The 14,392-nt window shown below is 41.5% G+C and overlaps 1 protein-coding gene across 3 annotated transcripts; it reads left to right on the plus strand.

The window, feature by feature from the left end:
• The first annotated feature begins 101 nt into the window (after positions 1-101).
• On the plus strand, positions 102-13,931 carry LOC112054511 (serine/threonine-protein kinase pelle). 3 transcript variants are annotated; one of them, XM_052888912.1, is made up of 10 exons: positions 102-298; positions 1,788-2,016; positions 3,401-3,483; positions 4,397-4,471; positions 5,472-5,634; positions 6,324-6,461; positions 6,904-7,030; positions 7,345-7,509; positions 8,305-8,498; positions 12,261-13,931. In XM_052888912.1, exons 1-10 carry the CDS (start codon positions 182-184, stop codon positions 12,434-12,436), a joined length of 1,467 nt encoding a protein of 488 aa, XP_052744872.1. In that variant the 5' UTR covers positions 102-181; the 3' UTR covers positions 12,437-13,931. The 3 variants fall into 3 exon arrangements, with proteins under 3 accessions (XP_052744872.1, XP_052744871.1, XP_052744870.1); XM_052888911.1 differs by lacking the exon at positions 8,305-8,498; XM_052888910.1 differs by lacking the exon at positions 12,261-13,931 and having other exon boundaries at positions 8,305-8,769.
• Positions 13,932-14,392: the final 461 nt, after the last annotated feature.

Below are 14,392 nucleotides of genomic sequence, written 5' to 3' on the forward strand. Positions count from 1 at the left end.
AGGGCCGTAAAATAAATTGAAAAAAAACATACAGACGTTTTATGTCAAGCTGACGTTGACATAAAACGTCACCTTCAATAAATTCGCGAAAATGTCAAAAAGTTTAGTTGTCAAAAAGTGTTCGACTGTGTTGAATGTGTTAGATTTTTTAAATTATTAAAATACGTGACCCCAAAAAAAAATGTATATTTATGAATTACCTTACGATATAAATAAGGAACTGTGTCGATTGTTAGACAACGATGAAGACTGGAAAGAGCTAGCGGGCCATATGAAATATTCAGCGTTCGATGTTAACGTAAGTGAAATTGCAAACAATTTATAAACATGTATAACTTTTGGGGTTTTTCCCAACGTTATGTGATGGTACCACGAGATCGGTGGAAATTCCGGATGCTATTAAAAGGACTACGTATTTCTAAATTCTTATTCTTACAAGTTAACGATTATCCTTGTTTTCGTAATTCAGCATAAAACCGTGATTCATTTATTGTTTGGGTGGACTCCAAATACAGTATCTTGCCCTATTATAATACAATATAGATTCTATGATAGAGATAACAAACCATTGGGTCAGAGCTTGGAACTTTTAACTTATTATCATAATGTGACGAATTTTTAAACAACTTGTTTTTGTCTCAGTTCTGTTACTTTTATCCTAAAGTTAGGTAAATGTATTCATGATTGTTGTAATTATGATCATATTCAAATTAAAATATTATATTCAAATATATATTGATTTTTTATAAAATATTATTCAAAATATACAAACTATATCTAATTGTTCTAAGCTTATTACTCAATCAAATTAATTTTAATTAATTTAAGAACAAGTTAATTTTAATTATTATGGTGTGTGAAACACGTTCACATCTAAGGCACAGTGTGTAAACAACTAACAACTTCCCTTCTTTAGTTAGCGAGCTCTTCTAGCTTCTCTTATATTAAATCTTGAATCTCCGATACATTCAATGTGAATCTGTGGACACCTACCATAAAAGAGAAAAAATAATATATAATGGTATTTTATATTGCACTACTTTTTTTTCTACTTGGCAGGAATGTAGCAAGTTTTTTTTAAATATGACCAATATTCAGATTCCCCTCCAATTAGTCGGGAAAGACTGTATTAGGAGTGGGTACGACAATAGACCAACGGGGCGGAGATCGAACCACCACCCCTCGGTGATGAGTCGACCGCTCTAACTGTTAAGCTATTGAGGCTCTAAATTAGGTTTGTTTGATGTATACATTAAGGGCACGAACATGAACTTGTACATTAAAAAGAGTATGTTGTGGCTTAATATTTACACTATACATAATATATATACTGAACTAATTAACATTAATTTGCGTCACACACAACTACTAAACTACTGACTTGATCCTTAAATTGTTGTATGTACTTGCGTAAGATTGCGGAAAGAAAAATTTAACATTTATACTCATTTTATAAAGACTTTATTTGTTTGAACGTGCTAATCTCAGGAACTATGGTACAAAATGAATAAACATCTTTTGAATGAAATACAGATTTTTTTTAGAAGAAAACCTCAGTAAATGTTATACAATAGGCCAGGGGCGGGGATGTGCATTCCCTTTTCAGTCAATTTGGTTCTGTAGCTTCAGCATAAAGGAGTAACAAACACACGAATTTTTGCCAACAAAATCCTAGTGTGATACGCCGGCAGGCTGCTACAGTTGATAGTAAGCCAGAGTTGTAATTAAATGGCCCCTGATAACAATTACCATATTTGGTTCTGCAATCATTGTTACAATAATTACAGGAAATACAACAGATAGCCAGACGTCAAGAAACATCACCGACAGGGCAGCTACTCACGCAGTGGTCTCAACTAAACCATAAAGTAGAAGAACTGTTCATGTTGCTATACCACATGAAACACATAACTGCTCTGAGATGCCTGACCCCCGTGGTGGACAAGCCGTTCCACAGGCTGCTACAGAAACATGACAGCAAGACTGTGAAGGACAAGCATCCCCTATCCTATGAGGGTAAGAAAATAATTATAAAGCTGAAATGTTTGTTTGTTTGAACTACTGCTTCAAATAGAGAAATTATTTTTGTGTCAGATAGTCCATTTATAGAGAAAGAGTACATTTCAAAATTCAATTACTTCAAGTACTTAGGTGTAGTTTAGCAGTTTTGAAACATCAGGGATAGACTAATGGAACACTACAATAGGAGCGGCGTATTAATGAAAATGAAGCAATACCAGAAAATGTCTTTTGAGAGCTTCCGATACGTGCGCTGCGTAAATGATTGAAATTAAATAAAATTCATGTGTTACGGAATTTTTCCTCTTCCCAAAAAAAGGCAAACGAAATCGCTACTACTCGAGTAAGCCAACTAGACACCTTAGTATATTACGTAAAGCGGGTTTCAGATAGGAATACTAATGTTTAAGAGGACAAAACAAAACCAAACAAATTATATTATTTTATTATGAAACATGGCTAAAACTCACGTCGCAGTCCGCGGCACGATCCAAACTGTCTGATAAGTCTGACTCGTGCCGCGTTGCAAGAACCAGCTCATGACGAAGAGCCGTATGAGTTCTAAACTAGTCGGGCATACTCCGACCTTGTGTCACGTGAGTATTAGCTGTGTTTATAATAAATTAATATGAACGATAGTTTAAATTCTAAAATACAGTCATTATGTCGAAAAAATCGGCTCAGATGCAAATTAACTGAGAAAGCTGAATTTCAGATATGACTTGGCTAGGAAAGCTTAACTTCAAATGTCGACCAAGATTTCCTATATGCATTTTGAAAAAGGGTACATAAATATATTATAATAAAAAATAAGTGGAATAAATATAATATTTTTAATTTTTACCAACCCCAGAAACCTGATGACGCAATACTCAACGTGCCTAGTTGGCTTGGTTGAGTAGTAGAAGGTATATCTATATTTATAATAAATCTGTATATGAAATATATTTCCAAAATAGAAATCTTGATTAATGATCGATACTGATGCCAAAAATACAATCAGTAAAATTTTTGTCTGTCTGTCCGTTTGTACGTTCGTTAAACAAAAACTACTCGACGCATTTTAACGAGACTTGGTACAATTATTCTACATACTCCTGGGTGTGGGCAGGTTATAGTATAATTTTCATCACGCTACGATCAATAGGAGCAGAGCAGTGAAGGAAAATGTCGGGAAAACGGGAGAAGTTACTACATTTTTACAGCGATACTACTGTAAGGGCTGGATTAAAGAGGTCTAAGGGCGGACGAAGTTGCAGGCGTCCGCTAGTTATAAATAAAGTTCTACTGTGACTAACGCAAGTAATTACTATAAGTAAATATACGCATATTTTATTAATAAATAAGTTGAACAGATCATTGCATTATTATTTTGTTGCAGGTAATTTGAATAAGCAGAAGACGCAAAAAGTTCACGGCAGTGATTCATCGGGCATACCGTTACCTGTCATGCTTTTTGAAGAGGTACCTACTCGTATACATTCATCTATAGTCTGTTCATACAAGGTGTCCCGTAATAGTACGGCTTACTGTACAGGACGATAGCTGACATCAAGACCTACCTACTTAAATATCAAAATATTTGCTAGCCGAAGAAAGTTATATTGATTTCCCACAAAATACAAAAATAATATCTGTATATACTGATATCATATATAAGATATTCCTATGTCGCGTCTGTCAATCTGTCTGTACGCGATAAACTTGAATAGTACTGAACGGGTTTTCATGCGGTTTTTACCAATAGATAGAGTGATTCTTGACGAAGGGTTTGATATAATATAATAAGGCTATAAGTAAAGTTTCAAATAACAATAAGTAATAATTGTTGGAGGAGTCACTAGGAACTGGACTGGGTCACTGGACGTCTACTGCTGGACATAGGCCTATTGCATGGACCTCCAAACACAACAGTCTCAAGCCGCCAGCATCCAGCGGTTTCCTGCGATCCGCTTGATCGGTTCACCTAGTGGGGGGTCGACTAACAGTGCGCTTCCGCTGCGGGATCGCCACTCCAGCACCTTGGGACTCCAACGTCCATCTGCTCTTCGAACTATGTGCCCCGCCCTTTGCGACTTCAGTTTCGCGACTCGCTGAGCTATGTCAGTGACTTTGGTTCGTCTGCGGATCTCCTCATTCCTGATTCGATCACGCAGAAAAACTCCAAGCATAGCTCGCTCGATGCCCCGCTGAGTGACTTTGAGCCTTCTAATAAGGCCTATAGTCAGCGACCATTTTCGGATCCGTAGGTCATCACTGGCAACTCGCACTGATCGAAGACTTTCGTCTTCGGGCACTGAGGAATTTCAGTTGATAAATATTGATACATAATGTTAAACTTAGTTATTTTGTTTTTAAACATTGTATAATATTGCAGAGGAGACATGTTCCAGTCCGCAGTGAGGCGGCGGTGACCACGCACACAGACACGTCTATAACGGATAGCAGTAAGGTATAGTTGGTCTCTGATGCTGTAAGTGCTGCAAGCTCCTCCTGGTGTAGATGGGATCCCAGCGGCGTCACCGGGGCTTTAGGCGAGCACAGAAGCATCGCCTGATGGGGGCCGAAGGCAGAAGCAGGACGGAACGACTCTCTGAGACTCTGACCTTTTTTTCTAATTTTTTATTCTTTACAATTCTTTACTTTATTTGCCCTTGACTACAATATATAAATAAGATGGAAGCGGGCTAACTTGTTAGGAGGAGGATGAAAATCCACACCCCTTTAAGTTTCTACAAGACATCGTACCGGAACGCTAAATTGCTTGGAGGCACGTCTTTGTCGGTAGTGTGGTAACTAGCCACGGCCGAAGCCTCGCACCAGCCAGACCTGGACTAAATTATCAAATTATTTGAAATTAGAAGCCTCAATAGCTCAACGGTAAGAGCGGTCGGACACCGAGGGGTGGTGGTTCGATCCCCGCCCCGTTGGTCCATTGTCCTAACACTGTCTTTCCCGACTAGTTGAAGGAGAATGGTAATATTGGTCATATTATGAAATACATGGTAAATATTCTTTTTAAAAAAAATAAGAAGACCTCACTTGGTCCAGCCGCGGATCGAACACAGAAATAAGACCCTGTCTAGCTTGTTTGTGTTGCCTGGGGGCTGGGAAGTATTGTCGTTCGTTATGTCATCGTCAGGATCGTAAAGGACGTTTTTGGGACGCCTCTGAGTTAGCTTTAAGGTTAGGAGTGTAGTTGCAGGCCTCAACCACTAGTTTTTGGGATGGATGGCAGCTCTTCGGCAACAGTTTCGAGAGAGCTGTTTCATGTAATTAGCTATTGAAGGTAAATCTAAGTCTCTATAGAAGTCGTTATTATGTACAAACCACTTGTCGCAGAAATCAGTTTTGCAATGTTTGGAGCGGCTTAAGGGTCGTTTTGGGACGGTGGGCAAACACTACACTAGCGTAGGACTACTTTTAATATGTAAGTTCGCTTCTCCATACAGAACACATCATCGACGCAAGGCAAGCCCGACATACTGGACGACGAGTTCCTGCGGCAGGTGTCCGCCATCCCGATGCTCAAGTACGAAGACCTGAAGGAAGCGACGAACAATTGGAGTGAAAGCAACCTGTTGGGCAGGGGCGGGTTTGGCCAAGTGTTCAAAGGTAATCGACACATAGAGATAAAATTGAAAAATAATGTGATTTTGTCTGTTGTGATTTTTAGATAACTGTGTTATTTCAAGCTACTAACAACTAAGCCTAATTTATTTATTTATTTACGTACACTTACAATATACATATAGAGACATACACAAATAATATATAACTAGCTCACATTGACTTATACGTACATCTATTAATACACCTAATTAAAAAGAATAGAAGAAATAAGTGAATTTTGATTTGATTTGATTCAAGTGCAAGTTTAGGCAGATTGTGAGCCTCACCTATTGATCGACTGTACGTTACCACATTCTGGCAATAAATGATTTTGATAAAAATGATAAGAAAACTAATGTCGAACAAAGGTTTCACAACATTTGTCAGGACAACTTAATTAACAAATCAAACTGTAACCAAAATAAGACCCTAGAATGGCAGAGAATGACTTTGAGTGAAGTCACGCACTTGTGAACGTTGTGTGTAGGGTTAAAGTCGCCTTTGACTGTTAACAAACTCTCCTTTTCCACTCAAGCCACTCTCTATCCGCCTATCCCAAGTATCCCATAAAGAGTTACACAACAAGAGATGTGGACGGCTCGAACGCCACGAGCACACTGAAGCCGTCCGTACCGCAAGTCGTTGCAACGCGGCGATAACAGTATGTATCACACAATTGCTATATATTCCAGGAGAATGGAAGCTGTCGCTGGTGGCGGTGAAGAAGTTGAGCAGCAACGACGCCAAGAACAAGGAGTTGATCCGCGAGATGTGCCTCAACCAGTACCGGCACGACAACATCCTGCCACTCTACGGGTACAGTCTTGGAGGTGAACTTTGTATTGATACTTGTATGAAATCACAACAATAAATAGTCCATTATTCATTTTATAAAACTTCTAGCGGATTACTTGTGTCGTAGAAACCGAAAGGGATTTAATTTCATCCACCTCCTACCAAGTTAGCCCGCTTCCATATTAGATTGCAACATGTTAAGGAATAAAAAACACAACACATAAAAATTCGTATTTTTGGTTTCAGTAGTTTAGCTTTAAAAGGGCATTAAAGATACTGAAACCAAAATTACATTTTTTAATTTTTAGTCCTTTTTTATTCTTAACATGTAGCCCTTGACTACAATCCCACCTCGGTAAGTGATGATTTTCTTTAAACAACAAACATTTTCAAAATATCTTCAATGTACAGAATTTGTCCTGTTACAGTTTTATTATAAGTATAAGTTATTATAAAGTTCAGGATTCCGTTGATCAGGTCCGGAAGCGTGCCTGGTGTACCAGTTCATGGCGGGCGGCTCCCTGGAGCAGAGACTGCGCCACCGGTCTGCGCACCCCCCTCTGTCGTGGTCACAGCGGTACAGGATAGCGCACGGCGTCGCCAGGTAATGTCCCAGGCGTCACATGCTGCGCCACCGGTCTGCGCACCACCCCCTGTCGTGGTCACAGCGGTACAGGATAGCGCACGGCGTCGCCAGGTAATGTCCCAGGCGTCACATGCTGATATGAATGTTTGTTACTCTTTCACGCCTCGACTCCTGAACCGAATTAGCTGAAATTTGGTATTGAAATATATTAAAGCATGGATGAACACATAGGCTACTTTTTATCCCGGAAAATTCTATGATTCCCGAGGGATTAGTGACGAAGTCGCGGGCGTCCGCTAGTGTAAAGTGTATCGTCGAGTGTGCCGTTCCAGAGGTCTCCAGTTCCTGCACACCATGGCCGGCACGCCCCTCATCCACGGCGACATCAAGCCCGCCAACATCCTGCTGGACCAGTGCGTCATGCCCAAGATCGGGGACTTCGGCCTCGCCAGGAAAGGGCCCTACGGAGACGACCGGACGCATTTGAAAGTGTCCAGGTAACACATTGGCTATATATATTACATACACATTTACATATTTCCACTTTTTTTTTATTCTTTATAAAATAGCTCTTGACTACAATTTCACATACATCAAATATCCAAAGCTGCTCTGATAGGATCTTACCAAATGTGTCTAGGCAGGGAGAACAACACGAGCAGAGAACGGGAAGAGTTGGTCGATCGTCAAGAAATTCCTTAACCCTACATCCTGTAGTCACAAGTTCAGGACTCTGCTCGGAGTTCGTCTCTCTACCACGCGATGGACCCGGCACCCGCACGGTGAATTCATGGAATGCTAAGATATTCGTCTCATGTCACTGTTTCAATGTGCTTGTAGATGCCAGCTCGTATTGTTTGAATTTTGATTTTCCTACGTACATTTTGTAATGCTAAACCGTTTTAGTTAACAGACACAGAAAAACTATTTTATTTGTCTGTTTGTATCGATACTTATCCCCCTCACATACTGAGGAGATTCGTGTTCAACAGTGAACCGAATATGGGTTGTTAACTCGGACTAATTTCATAAGGACTAGTATCGCACCCAAATTCACAAACTAAATTGTCTGTCATTTTTTAAGGAAAGCTTAGGATTTGGTATATCATATACTGCACTAGAAGTTGTTGACCATTTTTTTACACCTTTTTTTACACCTCACATCTATTCTATAGACAGCTTTTATTATCGCTTTATATCGTTGATCATAAGCTTTGACAGGAGAGTATAGTTTAGGCAGGTCCACGTAATTAGTCTGAGGTTGTTGACGACGATACTTGCCGTTACATCAGAGTGCACGGCACGCGGCCGTACCTGCCCGACGAGTACCTGCGCTCGCGCGTGCTGTCGCCGGCCGTCGACGTGTTCAGCTTCGGCGTGCTGCTGCTGGAGATGGCCACGGCGCTGCCCGCCGCCGACCGCGCGCGCGCCGCCATGCTGCTCAGCGACCACGCGCACCAGCTGGCCAGGGACGGGGTCGACTACGGTAACTGTTGTACAGCTGCGGCGTGCTGCTGCTGGAGATGGCCACGGCGCTGCCCGCCGCCGACCGCGCGCGCGCCGCCATGCTGCTCAGCGACCACGCGCACCAGCTGGCCAGGGACGGGGTCGACTACGGTAACTGTTGTACAGCTGCGGCGTGCTGCTGCTGGAGATGGCCACGGCGCTGCCCGCCGCCGACCGCGCGCGCGCCGCCATGCTGCTCAGCGACCACGCGCACCAGCTGGCCAGGGACGGGGTCGACTACGGTAACTGTTGTACAGCTGCGGCGTGCTGCTGCTGGAGATGGCCACGGCGCTGCCCGCCGCCGACCGCGCGCGCGCCGCCATGCTGCTCAGCGACCACGCGCACCAGCTGGCCAGGGACGGGGTCGACTACGGTAACTGTTGTACAGCTGCGGCGTGCTGCTGCTGGAGATGGCCACGGCGCTGCCCGCCGCCGACCGCGCGCGCGCCGCCATGCTGCTCAGCGACCACGCGCACCAGCTGGCCAGGGACGGGGTCGACTACGGTAACTGTTGTACAGCTGCGGCGTGCTGCTGCTGGAGATGGCCACGGCGCTGCCCGCCGCCGACCGCGCGCGCGCCGCCATGCTGCTCAGCGACCACGCGCACCAGCTGGCCAGGGACGGGGTCGACTACGGTAACTGTTGTACAGCTGCGGCGTGCTGCTGCTGGAGATGGCCACGGCGCTGCCCGCCGCCGACCGCGCGCGCGCCGCCATGCTGCTCAGCGACCACGCGCACCAGCTGGCCAGGGACGGGGTCGACTACGGTAACTGTTGTACAGCTGCGGCGTGCTGCTGCTGGAGATGGCCACGGCGCTGCCCGCCGCCGACCGCGCGCGCGCCGCCATGCTGCTCAGCGACCACGCGCACCAGCTGGCCAGGGACGGGGTCGACTACGGTAACTGTTGTACAGCTGCGGCGTGCTGCTGCTGGAGATGGCCACGGCGCTGCCCGCCGCCGACCGCGCGCGCGCCGCCATGCTGCTCAGCGACCACGCGCACCAGCTGGCCAGGGACGGGGTCGACTACGGTAACTGTTGTACAGCTGCGGCGTGCTGCTGCTGGAGATGGCCACGGCGCTGCCCGCCGCCGACCGCGCGCGCGCCGCCATGCTGCTCAGCGACCACGCGCACCAGCTGGCCAGGGACGGGGTCGACTACGGTAACTGTTGTACAGATTGTGTCTTTGTGCCAGGAATGAGCTCTTTGTTAGCGGGTGCGTCTCACCGGCTGTCGACGTAATTAACAAGTTAGTATCTTACGACCGTCTGCAGTTTAAACTTTGAATATTAAAGGACGTGTCCCAAAATGGGCCTTTGTAATTTACTAGCTGACGCCGCGCAGTTTTACCCGCGTGGTTTTCCGTTCTTGTAGGAAAACAGCGATAATATATAGCCTATAGCCTTTCTCAATAAAAGGGCTATCTAACACTGAAAGAATTTTTCAAATCGGACCAGTAGTTATGATATCAGCGCGTTCAATCAAACAAACAGACAAACTCTTCATCTTTATATATTAGTTTAGATAAGCAGGTCGATAGTATGTTTTATGGGTAGATTATACAAATTGATGTTAAGAAAATATTTTTCAGAATTTTTGGAACCCACATTGATTAGATAAATATTTTTTTCACTACTCTTGCTCATAAACACTGTCATATTACCACTCCACAGCGGGGCTAAACAAGCATATTAGCCTCTAGGGGCTAAAGTAATTTTGTTTTTTTAATTCTTGTCTGTTACGAATACTAGCCAAGTACTAGCCTACTATAAAACGGAGGAGGTTTCATTCTAAAATAGAATCATTATAGGTAAGGCCCTGATTGTTTTGAAAAATAAATAATAAAATTTAAATTGGAATTAAATGCACCGTTCTTGTCTGTGGAACGCGTTTATTTTTTTATTTAATTTTATTGAGTTGCGAATAGAGCGACATTTGAAGACATGGGACATCCTTTACGGTGTAATACCTTTGCCTTTTTCTCATGTGAAAAAAATAAAATTAAAAAGCGAGAATTTAAAAAAACTATTGGCGTGAATAATACACACTTGATTTTTTTCAGAAATTCATTGTCAATTTGTGACCGTAACTTACATATTTTTCAACAAGAATTGTTATTATTGTCTTCATCTAGTGAGAATAGTAATCTTAATTTGGAGATGGATGAAATTTTCAATCTGTTACCATCAAAGTCGAAACGCATTTACTTAAATACTTACTTACGATACCTACGAATACCTACGAAAAATTTAGTAAGTGGAGAAAACAACAACGAATGGATTTACTTACGAAAGGAGTTTTTTAAACTATTATCTCCCACGTTTACCTCACATTCATTATTCATCTTCACAGTAGTCGGAAATTATGTTACCGGGTAAAAACATCTCCCTTAATATCCAGAATTGTAGACTTTGTACATTTAATTTTCAATTAAAACATTGAACAATGTACTATTTTTTTTAAAAGCAGAGTGTAACACGTGGGGCTAAACCCATTATAAACTCGGTTTCTATTTAGGCGGCCTAAAAATACCTCGTATATAATGGGTCTTTTTAGCCCCTTGTATAACAATCTACTTTTTGTTTTGTTCCCTTGTCTACAAATTAAACATAGACAATACGGTAGAAGTGATTAAAACAGACAATAAAAACACCTGGAATTTAATTAATATCCGGTGTAAGCTGTCACTGTCATGTAATATTGTCAACTAACTAATTGTTAACTCGTAGACAAAGAAGCTTTAAACAAAAAAATCCTTAAATTCTTTTAAAAACGCCATAAACAAACGCTACGACGCGAAGGTCACTGACAACCTGTCAGGGTGTGAGTTACAAGCATGTTGCCATGACAAACATTCTAAATTAATGTTGTCAACATATAAAAAAAAACATTTTATTTAATTAATAAAAAAATGCGGGTTCCAAAAATTTTTTTGTTTTGGGTTTTAAGCCCTATAATTTATGTTCTTTTAAGATAAAAATAATTTGTTCTGCTTACTTGACACTCGGAATAAAGGCCCAGCCTCCATACAAAATTGGGACATGTCCTTTAAACAATATGTAATTTAATTATCGTCTTTTAACTATGGGCCTTATTAGAAGGCTCAAAGTCACTCAGCGGGCGATGGAGCGAGCTATGTTTGGAGTTTCTCTGCGTGATCCAATCAGGAATGAGGAGATCCGCAGACGAACCAAAGTCAATGACATAACTCAGCGAGTCGCGAAGCTGAAGTGGTAATGAGTAGGCCACATAGTTCGAAGAGCCGATGGATGTTGGGGTCCCGCTCGATCCACTAGGTGAACTGAGGACATCAAGCGGGTTGCAGGGAGTTGCAGGATGCTGGCGGCTCGAGACCGTTTTGTTTGTAAGTCCATGCAAGAGGCCTATGTCCAGCAGTCTCAGACCAATTATTGTATAGGACCTGCCTCGCTAGACGTTACTTTTCTGTCAAAGTATATGATCAACGATCTAATGCAATTATAAAAACTGTCTCTATAGAATCGATGTTAAATAGTCGTAATCGTGTTCGTCGATTAAAGAGCTCCGTAAAATAACTTTTTGTGTAAAAAACGGGCAAAAACTTCTAGTTTAGTATAAGATATATACAAAATCTAAGCTCGTTTTCCTCAGAAAATGACAGACAATTTTGTTCCTGACTATGAGTGCGATACAGGTCCTTCTATAATTGGTCTGAGCCAGCAGTGGACGTCCATCGGCTGATAATGCTGACGATCGTCTCTTACAGCGACGCTGGAAGACCGCAGCCTGGCCGCGATCCAGGACTCGAGCCCGCAGATGTGCCGCGAGTTCGTGCGCGCCGGGCTGCTGTGCACGGAGCGCGCGCGCCGCCTGCGCCCCGCCATGAGCGACGTGTACCGGCGGCTCGACGCGCTGCAGCTGCCGGGGAAACACGTCGCCTAGCCATGTCATATTGAATTTATATATGTTGAAAGTGACATTATTCATTTGTGACTACGATGCCCGCAACTTTGTACGTGTAAAATTATTTATTTTACAAAATTATCGCGGAAATCGTGGATTTTTCCGGGATAAAAAAAGAAAAAAGTATGTTACACAACTATAAGCACTAGTTATTTTGAAACCACAGAGGTAGTTATCTTCAATTGCAACAGATAAACAATTTTATTTTTATATTGATGTGCTAAATTCGTTTTTATTCACTAGCGTGGAAAGTGATTTGGATTTCTAATGTAAAACTGTGTAAATTGATTTTTCTTGTGTAGTGATACAAAGTTGTGTGTTAATCACAAATAAAATTGAATTCCTCGATAGGTTTTATCTAAAGCTGGTTTGGAAGTCTTTGGCGAAGACATATCCAGCAAAGCGTATGAATTATTATTGCCTTATAAATCAAACGAATTTAATATTTTTGAGATTATATTCCATAAATTAAGTTTTTAATTAATAATTATATTACGTGGAGAAAGATTTTTATTATAGGTACTTAATAATGTGTAAGTATTTTGCTTATTTATTTAAAATTATTTTTAAGACGAATCTATAATATATTTTAGACGAGTATTTAGCAAACTATACTACGACTATTTGAAACACTTTTGAATGCATTTTAATCTAAATAGACATTATACATACTTATAAAATATATATGAACTGTCTTTTTGTAGTGACTCTGTAACCTACTTTCGGAAGTTTGTAAGTTTTGGATGTAGCGGTAAGGTTCTATACACCTTACCTACACCTTATTTGCATGAGGATTTTAAGGAATCTATTAATAAGCTCCCAATCGAATTGTTTTCTTTTTTCGGCCACGGAGGCCTTATAGTACAATAGACTTTTCACCATGTAGCCAAAATTGGAATTAACCTTCGAACGAAAGGCTGTCGCACTTTTAGTGCAAACCTTTGCACTAAAAGTGCGACAACAGCGGCACCTTCAATGGGCTAAATAAGTTTGTGGTACTTTATAAATTAGAACCTCAGAGCAATTGCACCTTAGGACCAGTATCGCACTCAAATTCACCAACAAAATTGTCTGTCGTTTTTTGAGGCGGGCAAGGTAAACTCGCACATCGAAAATATTTAACACCATTAAATATAATATGCTGTGTCTTTACACAACTATAAATTTAAATCGTTATACACACACGTGTAATTTTTACACAGTGAAACATCGATTATATAGATGCAATTTGTATGAAGTCGTTAGATCGTGATCATATACTTTTGACAGACGTGTAGCGAGGCAGGTCCTCAGGTAATTGGTCTGAGATTAGAATTAAAACTATGCCTTACTATTATCTGTGAGTATTCGTAGTGATGTTTTTTGTAAATACACGATTGTATAGGCCAGTAGTTGTATAAAGTTTTATCTCATGTTATCGATTGAATATCTCTATTTTTATAATGAAATATAATTCGATGGTAATCTATTGTCACATTATTTTTTATTTTATAAACCTGCTGTCTTTAATTTTGTGGAAATCGTGTCTTTTTTCGTATCTATAATATAAATGAATCGCTAAATGTGTTGCTAAGCGCTAATCTCGAGAACGGCTGAACCGATTTGGCGAATTCTTTTTTTAGAATTCCTTGAAATACGATGGTATTTATGGAGTTTTTTTTAGGGGTACGTAGATCGTGTGTAGGGTAGGGTACGGATGATCGAGCGCACTTAAAAGTCAAAGCGTAGCTTGACAAGCTAATTTTTTTATGAATATTTGCTATTTTTTTTTAATTCAATCCAATATTCCCATTCCCCTCCAACTAGTTGAGAAAGTAGGAGTGGGTATGAGTCCAGGGGAGCGGAGATCGAAGCACCTTCCCTCGGATGAGTACGGGCCTTATACCGTTGAGCTATTGAGACTAAAGTAAGCTACCATCATCATCAGTATCACCT

The sequence above is a fragment of the Bicyclus anynana genome, chromosome 24 (assembly GCF_947172395.1).
Source record: "Bicyclus anynana chromosome 24, ilBicAnyn1.1, whole genome shotgun sequence".
Lineage (NCBI taxonomy): Eukaryota > Metazoa > Arthropoda > Insecta > Lepidoptera > Nymphalidae > Bicyclus > Bicyclus anynana.